This window comes from Crocodylus porosus, unplaced genomic scaffold (assembly GCF_001723895.1).
Source record: "Crocodylus porosus isolate Cpor-Errol unplaced genomic scaffold, CroPor_comp1, whole genome shotgun sequence".
Taxonomy (NCBI): Eukaryota; Metazoa; Chordata; order Crocodylia; family Crocodylidae; genus Crocodylus; species Crocodylus porosus.
This window is the reverse complement of record NW_017728913.1, coordinates 20,283,273-20,303,812: the sequence shown is the minus strand read 5'-3', so window position 1 is coordinate 20,303,812 and position 20,540 is coordinate 20,283,273. Positions and strand designations below refer to the sequence as shown.

General features: G+C 40.8%; 1 protein-coding gene across 1 annotated transcript in view; it reads right to left on the bottom strand.

Annotated features, from left to right (window-relative positions):
• The window catches only part of CPE (carboxypeptidase E), a gene marked incomplete at its 5' end in the record, with an annotated part of 95,531 nt that extends 74,991 nt beyond the window's left edge, over window positions 1-20,540 (bottom strand). Inside the window, one exon of the mRNA XM_019534342.1 lies at window positions 20,243-20,540. Coding sequence (XP_019389887.1) covers window positions 20,243-20,540 — 298 coding nt within the window. The remainder of the gene's footprint in view (window positions 1-20,242) is intronic.

Here is a 20,540-nt window from a genome sequence, read left to right as displayed (position 1 = left end):
TTTTAAAAATATAGATATCTGTAATACAAATGTGAAATAAGCTTAAAGTAATAGAATGGAATCAGTACAATGGAATTTCTGCCTCATAAATATTCAATATTACTATTCTAACAGATTAGAAAAGGAGATAAAAATGTAATCAGTTATTTTACTTCATCCCATATTAACAATGAACTTAAAAACTTCCCTCTGAAGCTCCAATCAGGCTCTGAAATTGTTCAAATTTCTACTTATTTCTTCCCTATTTATTGCTTAACAAATTAATACTATAGGAAACTACCAACCACTATTTGATCTTGTTTAACCAGCTCAATTCTAGCATTTTTCCTAGCACCCTAATCTGTGAATAGTACTATTGATTTCAATGGGACTATTGGAGGAATACGAGTTAACTGAATTAGGCATATGGTGGCAAAACTGGACAACTGGCTAAAAATTAACAGTCCGTGGTTCATCTATAAAAATTAAGTCTACTTATTAATATGTCTGTGTTCAGTTTCTGGAGATTAGAAACAAACAACCTGGGAGATATAGTTACAAGGAACTCTACAGTGAATGATCAAAAATCTGTAGCATATTTATTTTCAAATACATTCAAACAGCAATCTAAAGTGCTGATTTCTCTTTCTCGAAATTGAAAGTATAAATTAAGTCCACCTATAATTAATAAAGCCTCTCGTTGTTATATGCTGGGAATCAACAATTATATTTACTGAGGTAGGATTATTATCAGAAGAACTGACACATGAATACAGAAGGGGATCATAGGGGATCACCATTAAAGCCCTTGATGAGGAAGTAGAGCAGTTATGACTGTGCACGGTATCAGCAGACTTAACTGTAAAGCCTTGCATTTCAAGTGCATTTTCTAATCAAAAAATGTGTTTGAAATTAAAGCCAAAGCTTCAGGAAAAAGGCAAACAAGGATTTATGAAGCAGATCCCTTCGATTATGTAAGTATTGCACGCTAAACCAAAGAAATTACGATTAGCCACTGTAAAACACACCTGGATCTGCAGATTTTTTAAAAATCTGTATTAGTGCAAAGTAATATTGCCAATTATTCTTAATAATCAGTTTGGATTAGAAAAAATGTTTCTATTCATATTACATACGGCTTTCATATTTTCAGCATCAAGAAGTAAACTGAAGTTGGTTTTAAACAAAACCAAAGACCAAACTCTGTGCTAATTTATTCTTCCTGCAACCCTACTGACATCAGTGAGTGTAAATCCACACAATAATTAAGAATTATGACACAAATTAGCAGGAAAAATTCAAAAGCAGCTGATGAAAATCAATACAATATTTTTTTTACCTTTACTGATGTCAGCAGCCTTTAATGTGGAAGATGATATTTTGTGTAAATCAGCTCTTCAGAGGATAACATCTTCCATATTAAAGTCTGCTGACATCAGTAAAGGTAAAAAAATTAAAAGGATTTTTCTTTAATCAACTTAAAAAAATAAATAAATACGTGTTTTTTAATACCAAATGTGGTCCCTAAAAGCATTTAGTTTAGTTTAAGAAAAGCAAGTAATGGGTGTCTGTAACAGTTTACTATTATCTAATAATGCTACCACCATTCAGCATTTATTTGGGACATTTGATGTGTACTTGTCAAGCCATTTTCCATGAACACTGACAAAGATTCTTTTGAAAGGAGATGTGTAGCTCTACAAGAACTGGTCTTAAAGAAACGTGCAAGAGTGCACGTTTCTGCAGTGAATATTTTAAAACATGCATTGACTGAATGTTAAACAAACTTCTGAAATTCTCTGTGGTGCTGCCTAGAACCAGCCCTTTTATTCTCTGCCCTTATACGTGCTGTGACTCTTTAGGTCCTTTTAAAGCCCCAGTCCGTTGTAAAGACTCTTAATTCTTATAAGTTATATTTTAAAAACACCAATCGCATCACAGTAGCCTTTTTTTTTTTGTAAAAGAAATGCACCTTTAACTATTACTAATGCCAGATGGTCTCAGCGTAGAAAGCAGCAGGAGACACCCTATTAATGCTACTCAAACAAGCAACTTGTGCTAGTAGCAGACCAATGAAATCAGTCTCAGACTGCTAATCCTCTCTGTCACTATGGCAACAGCTATTTCAGACAATTCTTCAATTTTCAAGGCAAATGAGCCTGTGTGCTGTGAAACTTCTCCTCCCGGGGGTTTGATGCAAGCAGGTAATTTTTTTTTTTTTTTTTTGGTATTGGCTACCACTAAAGCAATACATTTATTTTACACATCATATTACATGAAGCACTGGAACGTAGTTTTTGATCTTCCTATTGTTTAATTATAGGCTCTTCTGGGGTACTAATCACTACAGCAGGTAAGTACACCATAAATATGTAGGGTTTGGTTGTGATTTACACTAGATGCCCATCCAGTAGCCCGTAGGAGAATTAGGACATCCCTTACTCTTGTGCTACCTGACCAAGTAACATGCTGTATACCTTGTACTCCCCTTCAAAGAACAGGTAGTCAGGGAGACACTAAGTGGCAGCTCCTCCCTACCATATGTCTGCCAATGCTGCTATCATACATTTGTTGCTGGGATAGGGTAAGAGTAAATATGCAACAAATGGAAGCAAGGAGGTAACTGTACTGTATATCAGAGATGGCAAACCTATGCAGCAATATATCATATGCTTAATTCACAGCAAAGCCACAGCCTAATCCACTAATGTTATTCCTCATTGTGCAGAGGCACAGAGAGAGATGGTGTTCTTGCCAACAGACCCATAAAGACATCTGTGGCAGAGTCAGTATACAAAACCAAATGTCTTTAATGACAACCCCAGCCTTCCTGTCCAATTTCTCTCTGCTAATTCTGTAGCAGAGAACAATAAACCCAACTCAACAACCTATTTTATGGAAAGCACTATCCAAACAATACTATATGTAGAATCTACCAACAATGGAAAAATGAAGGTGTTATTCTGACAAGGCATGAACTGTGTATTCCTTATGTAGGAAAAATGAAAAATCTAATATAAAATTGGAAGAAACTGCATAAATCAATGTAGCACTCCAAATCTTCCTTTTTTAATGTTCTCAAAAGGACGTTCTCAAAGGGGTACCTACAAGTCAAGCACACAGGTCCATTTACTTGTCATGAGGATATTTGCACTCCTAGCTTCATGTTCTGAAGTGCAGCGCCATTGACCTAACTGAAGTATGCAATCCTCAGCAGCTCTGGAAAAAAAAAAGTTAAGACCATTAACTAGTGTTTGTCTGCCTCAAAAGGCCTGATCCTGTATTTCTCGCATAGATAAAATTCCTTCTGAAGTAAAGGATCTTTGCCTTTATAGAGTAGCAGATAGAGGATCTCAGTTCACTTGAATTTTACTTATATTCCTAGAGCTACTTCCTATAACCAAAAACTAGAGCTGACCAAAACCAGTTAATTCCCTGTCAGTTTGCCTGTAGGTTGTTTACAATACTTGTTTCAAATGATAAATGTGCCTGGAACATGCAGTTCATACTTTTCTGAGAAATCCAGTAGAGATCATTGTGTACATTTCCTCTCCATTATGAGGATGTCATTTTAATTAAATTCATTCTATCTAGAAGCTTCATGAAAGAAACTCTCAGCAATTCACGGTTGGTACCTATCCATCTCTAATGGGATGTAGGGTATGGGAAAGTAAATTAAGTTCTTCACACTGAAAATATTTTGTACTTTTAATGATTTTTCTTAACATTAATCTTATGTTTCAGAGTAAACCTATTGAATTATATTTGATTCATGTTATCTTATCTCTACTTTTATGGAAGCTGATACTTGGTGAGTTATAGAACCACTGCTCTTAGATACTGAACAACCTATTTGGTCATACAATTCATATTCCTCCCAGGACATGCCTGCCAAAGAGAACCAAACAATCTTGACCAAAGGCACAAATAACTCACCAGACCAAACAAGTTATTTTCTACCTAGCCTTAAAACAGTTCTCCACCTCTGTCATAGGATGGTTTCTTATTCATTGTCATACAATTACACATTAGCATAACTCCCATGGAAGATGATGATTCTCTCAGCCAATACTGGATGTTTTCATTTTTGGGTAAACAAACTCTTATGCTTGATTCAATATGAATGACTTCCAAAAAGTAGTTATTGCTTGGACTAGTATAAAAGTTAATCTGGCCTTGAAAAAAGATTGAATGACACTTGTTCAATAATAATAATAATAATAATTAAAAAGAAATCTTATGGTCTTAGAACCACATTTCCATAGGTTTTTTGATTCAGGAATCCCTTCTGATCTTTCAGTTATATACATATATCTCTAAACTGAAGCTACAATTTCTCCTTAGTCCAACAAATATCGTGTTGTTCTCTGCCATGAGAAGATTTGTCAGGCTCCAAACAGGTACAAGAAAGTAGCACAGGGCATTAGAAGCTTGCCACACACAGGACCAGGTTAACCCTTTAGTGGGCCCTAGACAAACTCATGGCCCCAGGTCACTCGAGATCCCCCCACCTCACCCTGGCGCTGCTGCCCACAGGGAGTGGGGCTCAGGGCTGCCGCTAGGAATCAGCTGTCATCGTGACAAGGGGAGGGGAAGGGAAGGGAGGCGGACAGGGCCATTCATACTGCTGCTGCAGAGGGAAGAACCGGGGCCTTCCCATAGCTCAGGGCCCTAGGCATGTTCGCTTAATCTGGCCCTCCCCACCCAAGTTGATGGCAGAAATGGGAACAAGGGCAGCAGTCTAGTGTTCCTGCCATTATTACATATCTTAAAATGGTGGATCATGGGCATGATCTCAAATCCTGAACCAGGCATCAGAACCATTCTGGAGCCCTTTAGCTTTTCCAGTCTACAGTGTCTTTACGTGGGCATGTGGAGAAGAGGAGACTGACAGGGGATTTGTTAATAATCTTCACTTCAAGAAGGGTGCTTATAAATAAGATGGTGATATACTATTTTTTACGATCACAGGACAGGACAAGTAGTAATAGTCTTCAACTGCAACAAGGAAAATTCAGGTATGATACTAGACCAGCTTCCTAAGTATAAAGGTGGTTAAGTATTGGAACAAATTAATTTAAGAGGTTATGGAATCATTATCCTTGGAAGTTTTTAAGAGCAGGTTAGACAAACATAGGGCTGCCCATACATGTGCTCAGGGGCAGGGGTGGGGTTTTAATTAGAGTGGTTCCCAGACAGCTGCTCTAATTTAAATGCTTCACTGTCATGTGTATTAAGCCCCTGCATGTTTAAAAATGGCCATGGGATACTTTATCTAAACCTCATTTGACAAGGTTTAGATAAAGCACCCCACAGCCATTTTAAAATATGCAGGGGTTCAATACATGTGATGCCGTGGAGACACTAAAGCATTCTAATTAGAACGCGGAGCAGACTCAGTGAACCATGTCTGCTCCAAAATGTTCTGAGTGGAACACCATCAAGCACATATATAGGCAGGCATAGATAAAATAATCTAGACAGGACAACTTATCCCTCAATGAAGTTGAGCTATGCTGCTGTGATTTAACATTCCACTTACCCCAGGGTGAGAGCAGGCACACAAGACACAAACCATATACAGAGCTTTTGGCACATAGTAAGCCTAGGCCCCTTGTAGCTCACTGGAATTTGTTTATCCATACCTTAATTCACTTTCTTCCTATTTCTATTTTTTAATTCTACATACTTTTGGCTAAAATTTTATTTTGAAAATTACTTCACTTCCTGTAGCAGCAACTTGTAAAAGGTCTGTTGGTACCACGCACATACTCATTTTGTTTAAAGAGAAACCCAGGGCCAAAATTATGTCACTGAAGGCATGTCTAGAATGAGGACCCAGTATGTGCTGAGAGTCAAGAACTTACAGTATAATGAATCCAGAGAAAAAGGACCATATAAGGCTCAAAAGTTGTTCTAATTAAATTCCGGAAAAAAAATGCATACTTTCCTCACCCAAAATATGTTACTTAGTAATACAGGTATTGCCACATTTTTAGCCTGACTTCACATAAACTTCTTTTTCACAGAAAAAATACTCTAAGAAAAATGAGGAGCAGACTTTCATGTACTGGCTCTGGATTTTTATTATATGCTTTTTTAAGTATTACAAATTGATCCAAAAATTATTCTCCTGGCTGAAAGGAATTAAGCTCTTTTACTATAAGCTTCTTGTCCAAAAAAATAAACACAAGAGCCAAATTACTTTTGGGTGGCACTCACAACTCCATTGGCCAGCAGCTTCCTTTAGTATGCCTTGTGGTAGCTTACAAATTCATCACACTTTATAAAATGCATGTCACTGAAGTTCACATTAATCTCATCCCAGCCAAGGTTTTGTCTACCCATGTCTTAAAAACCTCCAAGGACAGATTCTACAACTTCTCTGGGTAACCTGTTCCAGTGCCTATTATTACTTCCTAGTGAGAAAGTTTTTCCTAATATCTAACCTAACCTTCCCTTGCTGAAACTTGAGATCATTGCTCCTTGTTCTGTTATCTGCCACCAGGAAGTACAGTCAATCCCTCAGGTAGCTGACAACTATTAAATCCCACCTTGGTCTTCTCTTCTCCAGACTAAATAAGCCCAGATCCCTCAACTTCTCATCATAACTCAAGTTCCCCAGCTCTCTAACCAGTTTCACTGCCCTCCACTAGGCTCTCTCCAGTTTGTCCACATCTTTTCTATAGTAGGGGACCCAAAACTGGACACAGTGCTCTAGATGTGGCCTCATCAGTGCCAAATAGAGAGGAACAATCACTTCCCTTGATCTGCTGGCAACACTCCTACCAATGCAGTCCAATACGCCATTAGCCTTCTTCACAACAAGGGCACACTGTTGGCTCATATTCAGCTTATTGTCCACTGTATTTGTTTTCTTCAGAAGCAGACTGTATCTAGGGATTTAAAAAGTCATATACAGTAATATGCAGCTCCAGCACCCTTCCAACAGCAGTCACCACCATACACTTTGAGTTTCCCTCTGCTGTTTCAGCCCCCCTTTCACCAACCTAACCATCCTGAGATTCTCCCTATGAAAATAAGCAGCAACAGCATCCAGCTACCACCCCATGCACAAGCACATGCCCAAGTTCTGGAATGAGCTAAACAAGCTTGATCTGGAGAATTCAGGCAGCAAACATGGGTGATGGACAACACTAAACTGCACCAGGAATAAGGAACACCAACTCTTGGAGTGAGGGGAAAATATGCTTTAATATACCTGGACATTATCTACCGTTATTTACACAAAAAAATAAAAGCAAAGACATATAGAAAAATATTTCAAGATAGAGTCCAACTTACCTAAAAAGAGTATTCATATTCAAAGTACCTTATTTCTCCCTTATAGAGCTGTGTCTTCCCCGTCTTATTTTGTCACTGACAGTAAGTTTTTGTGGCATCAGCCATGCATGTGATGGCCCTGTCATACTCTCCTGCACCAGCTAAGATATCAGGCACCTTCTGGTGCTCCAGGAATAGATTAGAATGACTGCTGCCAGCAACAAAAGTAGTACCTAGCAGGTAAGCAATACGGAAACCATCTTTCTCTCACCTAACTCCTTTCTCAGCTGGATCTGAGCTGGGAAAAGCAACCAGGAAAGCAAAGGCAACAAGAAAAACCCTAGCAAAAGGGAAAGACTCACAGGGCCCTTCCACTATCCAGGACAAGCTATGCTATTTCATATCCCATTTTCATAAATGCCTGGCTCACCATAACTGGGCTGACTATAAGCTGAAGTTAAGATATGCAAATGAACTGAATTTACACAGCTTTTTTATTGAATAATCTGCATAAATATTAACATGAGGCTTCCCAAAACTTTCTTACATAGAAGTAGGAATAAACTGTTCCCAGCCACAAACCATTCAAACATTATGAATTAGCCACTTCCCACCTCCAAAATCAAGAGAAAGCCTTAAAAACCATGAGTTAAAAAATAAAAAAATACAAGACGAGTGCCTTACTTATTTATGAACCTTTTGAGAGGACCCAGGTCACAATTGTGTTTCCTTCCCATCATCAGAACCAGAACTAAAAACTTAGTTTTTTTGTCCCCCTTCCCAAATGAAAGCTAAGATCCTCAAATAGTTAACTGTCTACAGGAACAGGCACTTTAAGTAAAGTACCATGCATCAAAAAAGTTGGCAGCACTTAGAATAACTAAATCTCAACAGGCATTTCTTATGGGCCAGATTGAGACTGTAAAAATATGCATGTGTGAACCTGTAAATTCTGCATTTCGCCTGCTGGAGTGAATTCTGCACTACTCTGCTGCAAGAAGGTCATTCTCCATGAAAAAAACAGAAGTTCTGTCCCCTCAGATCCAAGCACACTATAACCTATGTCTTTACCAGATGTTACCATCTAGTGACTTGAGGAACTTTCCTAGCCAGTTTCTGTCTCTGGGACTCTACACTTAATACAGTCACAAGATATTTTACTAAACCCTGTGAGCCTAATTCCTAGCCTACACCCATTCTTTGTCACCTTCTTCACAGACAATAAATTCTCTGAACCTGCACAGAGTCCTCTGCAATGGCCTGTGGAAAGGGAGAAGGTTTCCTTGAAGGCAGTAGACTTCTGCTTCCCTGTAGCACTGGGACCAGGTGGGACAGTCAATCCCTCCCAGGAAAGTCCTGGGAGCAATAGTGGAGGAGGGTCAAACATAGCCCAGTAAAGGCAGAAGGCAATCCTAACTTACCTACAGGTAAAGACATAGGTTATAGTCTGCTCTGTCTTCGTGGTTCCAACAGAGTGGTATGCCACAATGCCATAACGATTTATCAGCACTTGCTCTCTCCAGTTCCGGGGGTGCACAGAAGCTTATGTAAGTTGCCAGAACCTGAGGATTTGAGTCTGGAAGAAGGGCTGCCACTAGTTAATTTTGTTTCTTCTTTTTTGTTGCTTACTTGCTTTTCTGTGCCTATTTCTTTTGGGATGATTTGTTGCATGAAACCAAGCCTGAGTCCGGGCGGGGGGGGGATTACCCCAGCCAAGGGGACCGGACTTTGTGTACTGGGCCTTAATAATGCTCTGATATGCATCTGATGTCATGAATGAATGAGAACTCTGTTACTTTGACAAAACTGATTGAATGGCTATGAACTATTTAACTGTACTATACTTTAAAGCCTGCTCCACTCCAGGAAGGACATGCCATTGATTTACACTAACTAGGGAGATCAGTCTCTTTTTGAGAGAGCTGAACTAAAATCTCCCACCTGAACCCAGAATTGACCAGAGAGCATGGCAGAGGTGACTGAGCTGTGATTCATAGTAATCAAAAATCCAGCCCTGGACCTTCGGGCAACCAAACATAGCAGTCAGAGTGACAGACCGCTGTCATCTTTATATCAGCGGTTGGTGTGTGGACAGGGTGTAGGGGAGGAGGAGCCCCAAGAAGAACCCACCCCAATGAAAGCATACCCATGGAGGTACTTTTGCCATCATTGGACTCTTCTTTTCTTTTTTTAAGACCAAGGCATAGCAGAAGAGTTGAAGGCAGTGCCACAGGCACTCACTGCATCAGTACCTACCCCATCCTGGTGAAGATGTGACATTCCCATATCCAGAGAGAATCACATAAGCATGAAGATCATTAGGTATGATCCACCCTTTTGTATTTTCCAGCACTTTATTTACCTAGGCCAAAGCCCAGATTTCATTGGGAACTACAGGTTCTTAGCCCTTCCCAAATTTCTTCCACGGGGCTTCATTTCCCTAGAAAATGTTTAATGTTACTGCCCTGGGCTTAGGTTTTAAGTAGGAATGAGAAGGGTTATATTTTTGTGAGTGGCAATATTTTCAAAGAGTTTCATTAGGATAAGAAACACATTTACCTTAGAATATTTTTCATTGAAAGGAGGAACGAACAAGAAAAGACTGGGTCCTATGTAGAAACAAAGTAAAAAAAAATCATCACAATTTACAAACAGGAAAAAGAACAGAGTCACTGTGGGGGAGGCGAGCTGGCATATGTGTACAAATAAGATTGCTAATGATGAACTGCACAAGGAGAGAAGCTGAACAAGCAATTACAAAGAAATTACGGTGTAACTCGGTGACCCTATAGCTGCTCACCTGCTCCAGAAGCATCATTGGTGTGTTTGTGGCCATAACTTTCATGAATTTCTCAAATTTCCACTTGTATAAACTCAGCCTCATATCATATATTAAGGTACATCTCCATATCCTCCATTACTTCTTGTAAGACAATAATACTAAATACTATCTATTAATAAAAAGTGATGTCTGCTTGAAATGAATACACGTACAATAAAATGAACCCCTCTCTACTGTCTAGGTTCAAAGGTACTTCACTAAAATAGATCTTATCAAATAGTAAATGGGACTTCTACATCTAGATGAACAGAAGGAAAAAGAGGAGGAAAAATACTGCACAGTGGGCGTGTCTACATGAGACACTTTATAGCACAGTAGACTAATCTATTGTGCAGTAAAACATCACTGTCTACACATGTGCAGCATTTGCTGCACAGTAAATTAGCCTACTGTGCAGTTGGCTACTACCTGTAGATACAGGTAGATTAACTGCACAGTAGCTACTGTGTAATAGTACACATGTACACAGCTGACCAGGAACAAATTGCTCCCCATCAGCACAGGCAGCAGGGAGTGAGGGAACAGTCTTTTCCCCTGAGCAGCTGCCTCCCAACCCTGTGTCCTGATTGGCAGATCAGAGCATGGGGCTGGAAAATGATCCCACTCCCGAGCAGCTGCCTCCCAGCCCCACATCGAGGGCAGCTTTTTGAGGAAAAGGATAGCTCCCCCTGTCCCCTGGAGCACAAGGGAGCCTGGAGTTCCCCTCAGGTACTGTGGCCGGGCACAGCAGAAGTAGCCGTGTACTGAACTGCTCCTGTCAGGAGCAAGTGTAGATGCGCTCCCAGGGAAAGCTTACTGTGCCTTATTTTACTGTGCAGTAAGCTTACAGCATATTAATAGCATGTATAAACATGCCCAGTGAAATACAATTAACTGTAAATAAAGTTGCAAATATTAGCAACTGATGTTCTGATGCTATCATGGTAACAAAGAGAATGTAGCTAAGGTCACCTGATGCCATCTTTCTCTATACAATATTTTATAGAGAGATAGATATCTCTAGTGTATTAGCAACCTTTCATCTGTGAGACATGGTGGATATTGCAGCCTATGATCAATCACACAATAATTTAACAGGTGTGTGAATTAAATTCACAGGCTGTATTACAACCTGTTTCTTTCCCTGACTCCTAGGGCATTTACACACATGCAGGGAGCCTGTTCTGACATGTTGCAAATCCAGCACATTGGAACAGACTTGATTAATCACATCTGCTGGAGCTAGTAAATTGATGCGCTCTGGAAGCCTTGTACGTCTTCACACTGAGAAAACGGCGGCCGTGCACTTTGAAATAAAACACATTCAATGTGCTTTAGTTCAAAGTGCCCCACCACCACTTTCTTACTGTGGGGATGCCCTGCCCTGCTGACAGATGTGATGCATGGGCGCTTTTAATTAGTGTGGCTCGCTAATTAAAACTGCCTGGTGTCGTGTCGAGAGCACATGTAAAAATGCCCTATAGTCTACTCTGACACTACTCTAATACACACATTAGTGTGTTAAATGGGCCACAATTTCTTTGGTATAAAAGCAGAATAAAGATAATGGAAGTAGCTCTTTGCTGCTTGTACTCACTGAGCCCATCCACACAAGATGCTATGTCGCTGTAGTAATGAGCTACAACAACGTAGCATCAGCAGGCACTAACCATTGTACTGCTGCTACTGCACAGTAGGGTCAAAAACAACACATGGGCCACCAGGACTGCACAGTACTAATCAAACTAAAGTCAGTACTAAATTACATCCCGGTATCAAATGCACAGGCAGGGACACATTTAGACATGCCCACTAGGTACAAAACAGGACGGGATCTGAACGGGAGAAGTTTAAGCAAGAAATGCTTGTTTGTAGCATGGCAATGCAGCCTGTAGGCAGCCTAGAAGATGCCATAAGTCAGAGCAGCCTTTAGGTTGCTCTGATTTATGCTTGGGGGCATTTCAACCCCTTTACAGCACAGATGGTACAAGGGTGGTATAAAACTATCTTTCCCTCACTGCTTCTGTGTTTTGCCTCCTGTGCCGCATCGCTCAGAAGATGCAGCATGGGATCTTGCCCACACATGGCACTACAGGTCATTCTGTCCTCCCACAAAGATATTTGTTTTTGTAAGATAAAACTTATTACCATTTTTTAACATACGTGCATGGAATCATTTAAACTTATTAAATGATTTTAACGCATTATCAAGTGAGCCGTTATGCACAAATTCTAACAGGCCATTTTTCCAATTAATTTAGGAGTCAATTGATTTTACAAAATGATAGGACAAAATAAAGTTTTTGTGCCTGATGTAGGCTTTATACAGGCTGTGGAAGCAGGGGGCAGCCACCAGGGAGAAGTATACTTGCTTGGCTCGAGCTTGCAGGGGAACAGTGAGGACAGCCAAAGCGGAAATGGAGCTTAGGCTGGCAGCAAAAGGTAAGGATAACAAAAAGTCATTCTTTAAGTACATTGGAAGCAAACAGAAAGTGCAGGGTAATTTAGAGCCCCTTCATGATAGACTAGGGCAACTTGTAACAGATAGGCTGGCCAAAGCGGAGCTTCTAAATGATTTCTTTGCTTCCGTGTTCCTGGACATGAATACAAATACACATCCCATTGGGACTTTAGGTAAGCCCAGGATAAATACCAACCCACCAACTGTTCATGCTGACCTAGTGAAGGGGCACCTGGAGGAGCTGAATGTATTTAAGTCAACAGGCTCTGATGATCTTCATCCTAGGGTACTTAGGGAATTAGCTGGAGTCATAGCAGATCCACTGGCACAACTGTTTGAGCACTTGTGGGGCTCAGGACAATCCCAGAGGATTGGAAAAGGGCCAGTGTGGTCCCTATTTTCAAGAAGGGGTTGAAGGAGGAACCAGGTAACTACAGGCCTGTTAGCCTCACCTCTATCCTTGGCAAGACTTTGGAGAAAATTGTTGAGAATCACATTTGTGGGGGACCAGTGGGTAAAATAATGCTAAGGAGTAATCAGCATAGGTTCATAACAGGCAGATCCTGCCTGACTAACCTGGTTTCATTTTACAACTGGGTCACAAAATACTTGGATGAAGGAATAGAGGTAGATGTTATTTACTTAGATTTTAAAAAGGATTTTGACAGTGTCGCACCCAATTCTTATAAATAAACTAAAGAGTTGCAATGTAGATTATTACACAGTCTGGTGGGTAAAAAATTGGCTTATGGGATGCACCCAGAGAGTGGTGGTAGACAGGTCCATTTTTACCTGGAGAAATGTAGGCAACAGTGTCCCCCAAGTTCTATCCTGGCATCGATACTATTCAATATCTTCATTAGTGACTTGGATGAGGGAGTAGAAAGCACCCTGTCCACATTTGTTGATGACACCAAACTATGGGGGCAGGTAAACAAACTAGAGGGCAGGGAGCGAATCCAGGCTGATTTGGACAGGCTGGGGAACTGGGTGGAACAGAATAGGATGCAGTTTAACAAGGATAAGTGTCATGTGTTGCACCTGGGGAGGAAAAAACATCAACACTCCTATAGCCTGGGAGGGACCAATCTAAGTAGCACAACTGCGGAAAGGGATCTCGGAGTCATAATCAACTCCAAAATGAACATGAGTCACCAGTGTGATGAAGTAATAAGTAAAGCTAACCGCATCCTTTCTTGAATAAGTAGGTGCATCACAAGCAGGTCTGGGGAGATGATCCTCCCTCTCTGTGCGACATTGGTCAGGCTACAGCTGGAGTACTGCATCCAGTTTTGTGCACCGTGCTTCACGAGGGATGTGGATGGCCTGGAGAGGGTTCAGAGGAAGGCCACTCGTCTGTTTAAAAGCCTACGGAAAAAACCCTATGTGGACCGATTGGGAGACCTGAACCTCTTCAACCTCCGCAAGCAGAGGCTGAGAGGTGATCTCGTGACCACCAAGAAATTCATGAGCAGGGGTCAGCAAGAAATAGGGGATACGATGTTTACTAGGGCACCTGTCCAGGTAACTAGAAATAAACTGAAAGAGAGCAAATTAAGACTGGACATCAAGAAAAAATTATTTACGGTGAGGGCTGCCAAAATATGGACTAAGATTCCAAAGGGACGTGGTGCTGTCCCCTTCCCTGGAGGTATTTAACAGGAGATTGGACAGACACCTGGCTGAGATAATTTGATGCCAGCACTCTTTCCTGCCTGGGGCAGGGGATTGGACTCGATGATCTAATAGGTCCCTTCTGACCTTACATCTATGGAACTATGTCACAACCATGTAATATAACTGTCTGATAACATCAACAGCAGCAGGAGGGGCCTTCTTCCTTGGTTTCCAGTAACTTCATTTATCCTGTTCCTTAGCAGATACTGTAAACCTAATTTTTGTCCAGTTTGAACTAAAAATGTACCTACAAGTTTGCAGGAGCGAATAATTATGGCATCACCACTGGGTTTGGTTATGTAGGCCAGGAATGACAAAAAAAAATAGTGTATAAATTTAGACTCCTGGGTTGTGATCCAGTTTAGTCTCAGAGGTGCCAAAATACAAGTTGGGCAGTTTTTAGGCACATAAATATGCAGTCCTGTGCATTTGCTTGGTGCCTTCAATTTGGATTCCAAAGCTTCATATGTAATTCTGTTTTGGCTTCTGTGTGCACCCAGAAGTGTGCCATTTTGAACACCTGGGAACCTAAGTTGCATTACAACTGACTTTGGTGCTGAGGAGATGCTTAAAACCTAGAGGGACCTGATCCATTAGACATACTTTCAAAACTAACTCACACTGGAAGCACTGAATTTGTTTTAAAAAATGACAGTGTAACAGGTGCATGCCCACTTTTGGCCTTAAAAAGGTGTAACGCTTGCGCAGACCAAGGTCATAGGCCTTCCTGAGACTAAAGGAATTTGACCTTCATGCCACCTTTCCCAGAAGAGTGCCTATCACTAAGCTATACTTTCCATCCACTGCATTAAAGTTGGAGAAAGCAAGCAAGCAGGAGCAAAATGTATCAGAACCCAAGTATCCCCTATTTCAGGGTAATGTTATAATCACTATGCTATGCAGGCATACTCCATTTCAGTTACTCCCTGGACTTGCTATGCATTTAACATTAGAGAGTCATTGGTTAAAAAAAATAGTAAAAATCTTATTAGCAGGGACCAGAGGTCCTCCCTTCCAGGGCTACAGAGGCATGCTCCCTTCTAGTATACTGCAAATGAACTTAAGCAAAAACAATTCTTGAAATAATAATCAAAATTATTTCTTTATACACAAAGTGGAGAAAATGCACATAGCTATTAGAAAAAAAGCAATATAATACCTTTCCTTCAGCGTCTTCCCTTTAATCTGTCAACCAAAGCTGTTTTTTACAGTACAGTACATTTCACCTGAATATCCCAACCTGTTTTACTAAGAAGGCAAGATTCTTTGGGTGAAAACCTAGCCGTTTTTAACTCAATGGGAGTTTGCCATTGATTTTAGTGGGGTCGCATTTTCTCCACCATAGAAATAATCATCTGTTTATTTTCAGCTTATATTTCTCTCCCATACTTTCAAAACTACTACATTACTAACCCCCACCCGAGACTCTGTGTTCTTTCAACTGACCTCACCATCAATTGTCTCACGTCAATGTTACCATTTTCAGCAGCAACCTGGAGAAAATTATGTTTCTCACCTAACCCCCTCTCTTCAGTGTCCCTGATCATTCCCAGCCTGGGTTTGACTTAACAGCAATACAAATATTCTGCTAGGTATAGTCAGAGAATTTGTCTTGCCTGAATCTGGCTCTTCCTCTCTCTCACCTTTCTTGAGCCTGCCAGTGGATTTGATGTTATGAACAAGGACATTCTTGTCTACCTAAACTGCTTCCTGAACTGTCTTCATCTCTTGGTTTTACTTCTGTTTGCCCAACCACTCCTTTTTCTGCCAGTGAGATCAGTTTTCCCAATCAAATTCTGTACTAATCAAGAAAAATGGTCACCACAAATGGTATTTTTAAATAATTTGAATCAGAATCCAGTCTCATGGTCTCAAATCACCAGAGAAATGTAGGGGAAAGTTTCACTCTCATTTTCTTCTAATTGTACCATACTCACGTTTGCACAAAGGCAGCATAATGTGCTAATACTTAATGTATGCTCAGACACTTCTGGCATTCTCCCACCTTTGACGTTAAGCAGATGTATGGGAACAGCTCAGAAAAGGCCATTCTGGTTTTCTAAATGAATAATCTGTGTTTCAAAGATTTGCCAAGATACTTTTTACACTTTATGCAAAAAAAAGACTCACTTCTACATAGCCATTCCTCTCTCTAATGTAATATTATGGGTTCTAAAAAATTCCCTCCTAAGTTATATTTATCCTAGCAAAAGATTAATCCTTAAGGAATCATTCCAGCTGCATGTGTAATTTGATATATGCTTGTATAAATATCATTTCCATTTCTTGTACGTGCTTTCTTATATTGTGCCTAGATTAAACTGTTTCTTTTCATGAATAGTTTCCTTAAAAGCATATGCCAATACATGTGCTTGTGGATTCATATGGATCTGGGCGCTTACCATGATACATCTGTAATAAATGCTATGTTCATGATGCTGCAGTGTGTGCATATGTATAGATGCTGACAAGAACCTGGACACACTTACACCTTTGTCATTTGCACAAGCTTTGTACACTGGTGTAATTTTTACTGTAATCAGGGAAGAGAAACAAGGAGCTAGGAGGAATAGTTACTCACAGTAAGTGTTATTCTAGCATCTCACCCTTAGGTGGCATGGGAATAGGCAATAGCCTTCTTGCCTATTACAAATAGAAACCCCAGAATATCCATGGGCTTACTTTATTTTCCTTTATTAATCTAGTTTTACTTCTGATTTATGGCAGGATCATTCTACAGTAGAAACACGTCAGTTACACTGGTGTATGGCTGGGTGATATGTATCAATGTCTTTTCTTGCCAGTGTAAAGACCGATTACATCAGTGCAAACCTTTGTGTATCCAAGGTCAAAGGCAAAGAATACACTTGATTATAATCAGCTTGCCAGTTCAGCTGCACACAGTAAATCAATAACGGTGCATTTTGCTTCTTTATTCTTTCAAACTCATTAAAAACCTATGTAGAAAAACTTTTTTTAAATGATACTTTTGCAGCTCCAGGGTATAAGCGGTGTTTCTGTAAGAACTGTGAACTTCCCAAAATGTGCAGTCAAATACAAAATGTTTGCATTGGTCAACAATTGACTGGATAATTCAAATCTCAGTCTTGCTTTCTTAGCAAGGCTCTATGATTATCAGCTTTCTGCAGATCACTAATCCACTGGCCACTGTTTTTTCTTTCTTTTTTTTTTTTTGAAAGAAATCCAGTGAGTCAGGATTTTTTTTTGTAGGAATAGGGTGGGTCACCACTCCTTGGCCTGCCACAAAAATCTGTAAATTGTCTATCATTAAATGACGGTTTCAGTAAATCAAGCAAGCCCAGAAACTACAATAATGTGAATAATCCTTTTTCATGCAAGTACTCCCTTCCTCTGAAAGAATTACCAGTATGTGGGGACTGCTGATGAGAACAAGTAAAATAAGGAGTTGAAGCATGAGCCTTATTTCTGACAGGGTTGATACAGGACTCAGCTTCTTTTCCTACAGAGATGATAGAGCATATTCTAATATACCTGTTGCTATAGCCATTGGGAAGCAAGGTCCTGATCCAAAACCCACTGAAATCACTAACAGCATCTGCAATAATGTCAGTGGGTTTAGGATCAGCTCCTTAGTCCCCTCATATAACCAGGCCCAAGATGTCTCTTGAGTGAACTGAAGGTAACGGAAGCTGACAGAGCAAAGCCCCCTTCAAGAGGCGCCCAGAACCTTCTGCGACTATATTAAAGCTTTTTCCACACAATTAATTCACCTGGGTTTCAATCCTGTTTAAACTTTAGGAGAAAACAGTCATTTGTGATACCTTGTATTTCTCTGAGGATAGCTATGAGTCAGAAATGATGGTGTAGTAAACAACCATTCCTTACATTTTTAATAAAAATAAGGGCCTACGCAAGGAGATGCTGAGCACCCTCAACATTCACCGCAGCCATTTCCTCCAGAATTAACCCTAGGAATGTTTCCTTTCCATGGTCCACTATTATTATTGTCATCATTGTTGTTACCAGACAGAACAGAATTTGATTTTTTGATTTAAGCCGGATCCTATTTTCTCTGATGTTAGTGGCAAATCCCTCTGAGTTCAATGGAAGAGGCTCAGACCTAATTGCAAAATCATATTGCCTCATGCCACCACATGTGAAATAGCCTTTTTCTTCCTCTTTGGCACAAACAGAAGGAAAGTTTAAAACTCCTAAAAAGTGCCTCAACAGTAACTCTCATAGGTGTACAATGACACCTGCACGTTAGTGCATAATAATGAAATGTTTCAGATACATCAGATTTACCCAAGTGCTGTACATCTCTGATGTAAATGATTTAAATGTACCTGATTTACCCCAAGATCCTTGTCTGCCCTTAGACCAACACAGCCACAACCTATGTAATAATGAAATGTCACTTACCCTTTTTTTAAACATCATACTCACTGTCAATATCGCCACAGCACCAGAACTAAAACATATACCACTTTATATTTATATTCCCATTTCAGTATTTTACTTTCATTCCAAAATTATGTTAATATTACCGCATATTTTCTTCTTTATTTTGCCTTTTGTCTTCATACCAGCTATCCTACGTTGCTGTATTTTTAATGGATTTTAGTAGCTGCAACGTGTCACCAGCAATGTAATTCCCCAGAATGCAAAGCAGGAAAATGCAATACCCTGAGGTTCAAAAAGACCATTAAAAGTAAACCCCAAGTCATGGAGGACCTGATCCTGAGCAATGCCTGGCACCCACTGAAATGAGTGCTCACGTTAGCCTCATCTGTAACCTACTGAAGCTAATAAAAAGCTTCTTATCTTGCTTCAAGGGCTTTGCATCAGGTCTCAGATTCAGGCGCCTCTCAACACAAGGCCTTTCAAATAATGTTTAAAAATAAAAGTGTATGCAAATGAGTAAATCCAAATTAGTTAGAAGATGCTGTCTGCACCTGTAAAGTAGGCTGCTTTTACGTCAGCTACACTCCCTTGAGCTTTAACTATATGAAATGGCATATTACAGGCAGTAACAGGTTAATATCTTCAGCCTAAAACAGTGTTGCCTGCACATATAAAAGCAGCTCGCCCCGCAGGTCAGCTCCACTCACTTGAGCTTTAACCACATCATAGGGGCTAGTATAGGCAGTAACATTTCATTTCATAAGCAGAGTTCATTTCTTCACCCCCCCAAATAATTGGTACAACTGCTAAATTATACCCTGGAACCAAATGTGCTTTTAAGACTCTCCTGGACACTAGCATGCTTCATGGGTGGATTCTGATTTTTACATTTATGTACACCTGTGCACACATGTTCATATACATATACATACATGCACACACATACATGCGCACATACACACACATAATACATACACATGCACACATACATACACGCACACACACATATACTTGCACGCATGCACACGAGCGCACACACAAACCTATACGTGCACATGCGAACAAACACACACGTGCACATATATCCACACATGTACTATATATATGTGTGTGTGTGTGCGCGCACGCGCGCGTGCGGGCATAGCGTGTGTGTGTTTGCAGGGCACGGGGTGTGTATGTGTGTGTATATATAGTTATATATTCACAGACACACCCACCCACATATACTACACACACATACATACACACACTACATATATTGTAAACTGAAAAATGTAGACTTATAGAATTCATTCATCATGGAAGGAAAATAAAGTACATCTATGCGGGTGGCTGGGTGGGTACGTACATACATACATACACATATATATACACATACATACATACACCCCCCCCCCATATATACATACACACATATAGACACACCATATATACATACACACACACACACTTGCACACACACATATAGACACATGCACACACACATATAAAATACATACACACGCATATGTATACCCCCACATTACATATATGTCGAAAACACACACGTAGTGTGCGTCCCCAAACCACGCGCAGTGCGCGGGAGCAGGTCCCGTCCGTCCCCCGCCCCCTCCCCGCCCGGCGCCGGGCATTACCGGGCTCGTGCTCGCCGGGGTTGTCGGAGATCTCGATGACCAGCAGCGCGCGGTTCTCGAAGCTGTGGCCCACGGTGTAGATGCGGCTGATGGAGGGGCACTGCAGCCACACGGCCACCAGCGCCTCGCGCAGCTCCGGGAAGCGGTGGTACTCGAAGGAGATGCCGTCCTCCGCGCTCAGCCGCCGCCGCCGGCTCGCCCCGGCTGCGCCCTCCGGCTCCTCCGCCGCGCAGCCCCGCAGCCCGCAGGCGCCCAGCGCCCCGCACAGCGCCAGCAGCGCGGCCGCCCGGCCCGCCGC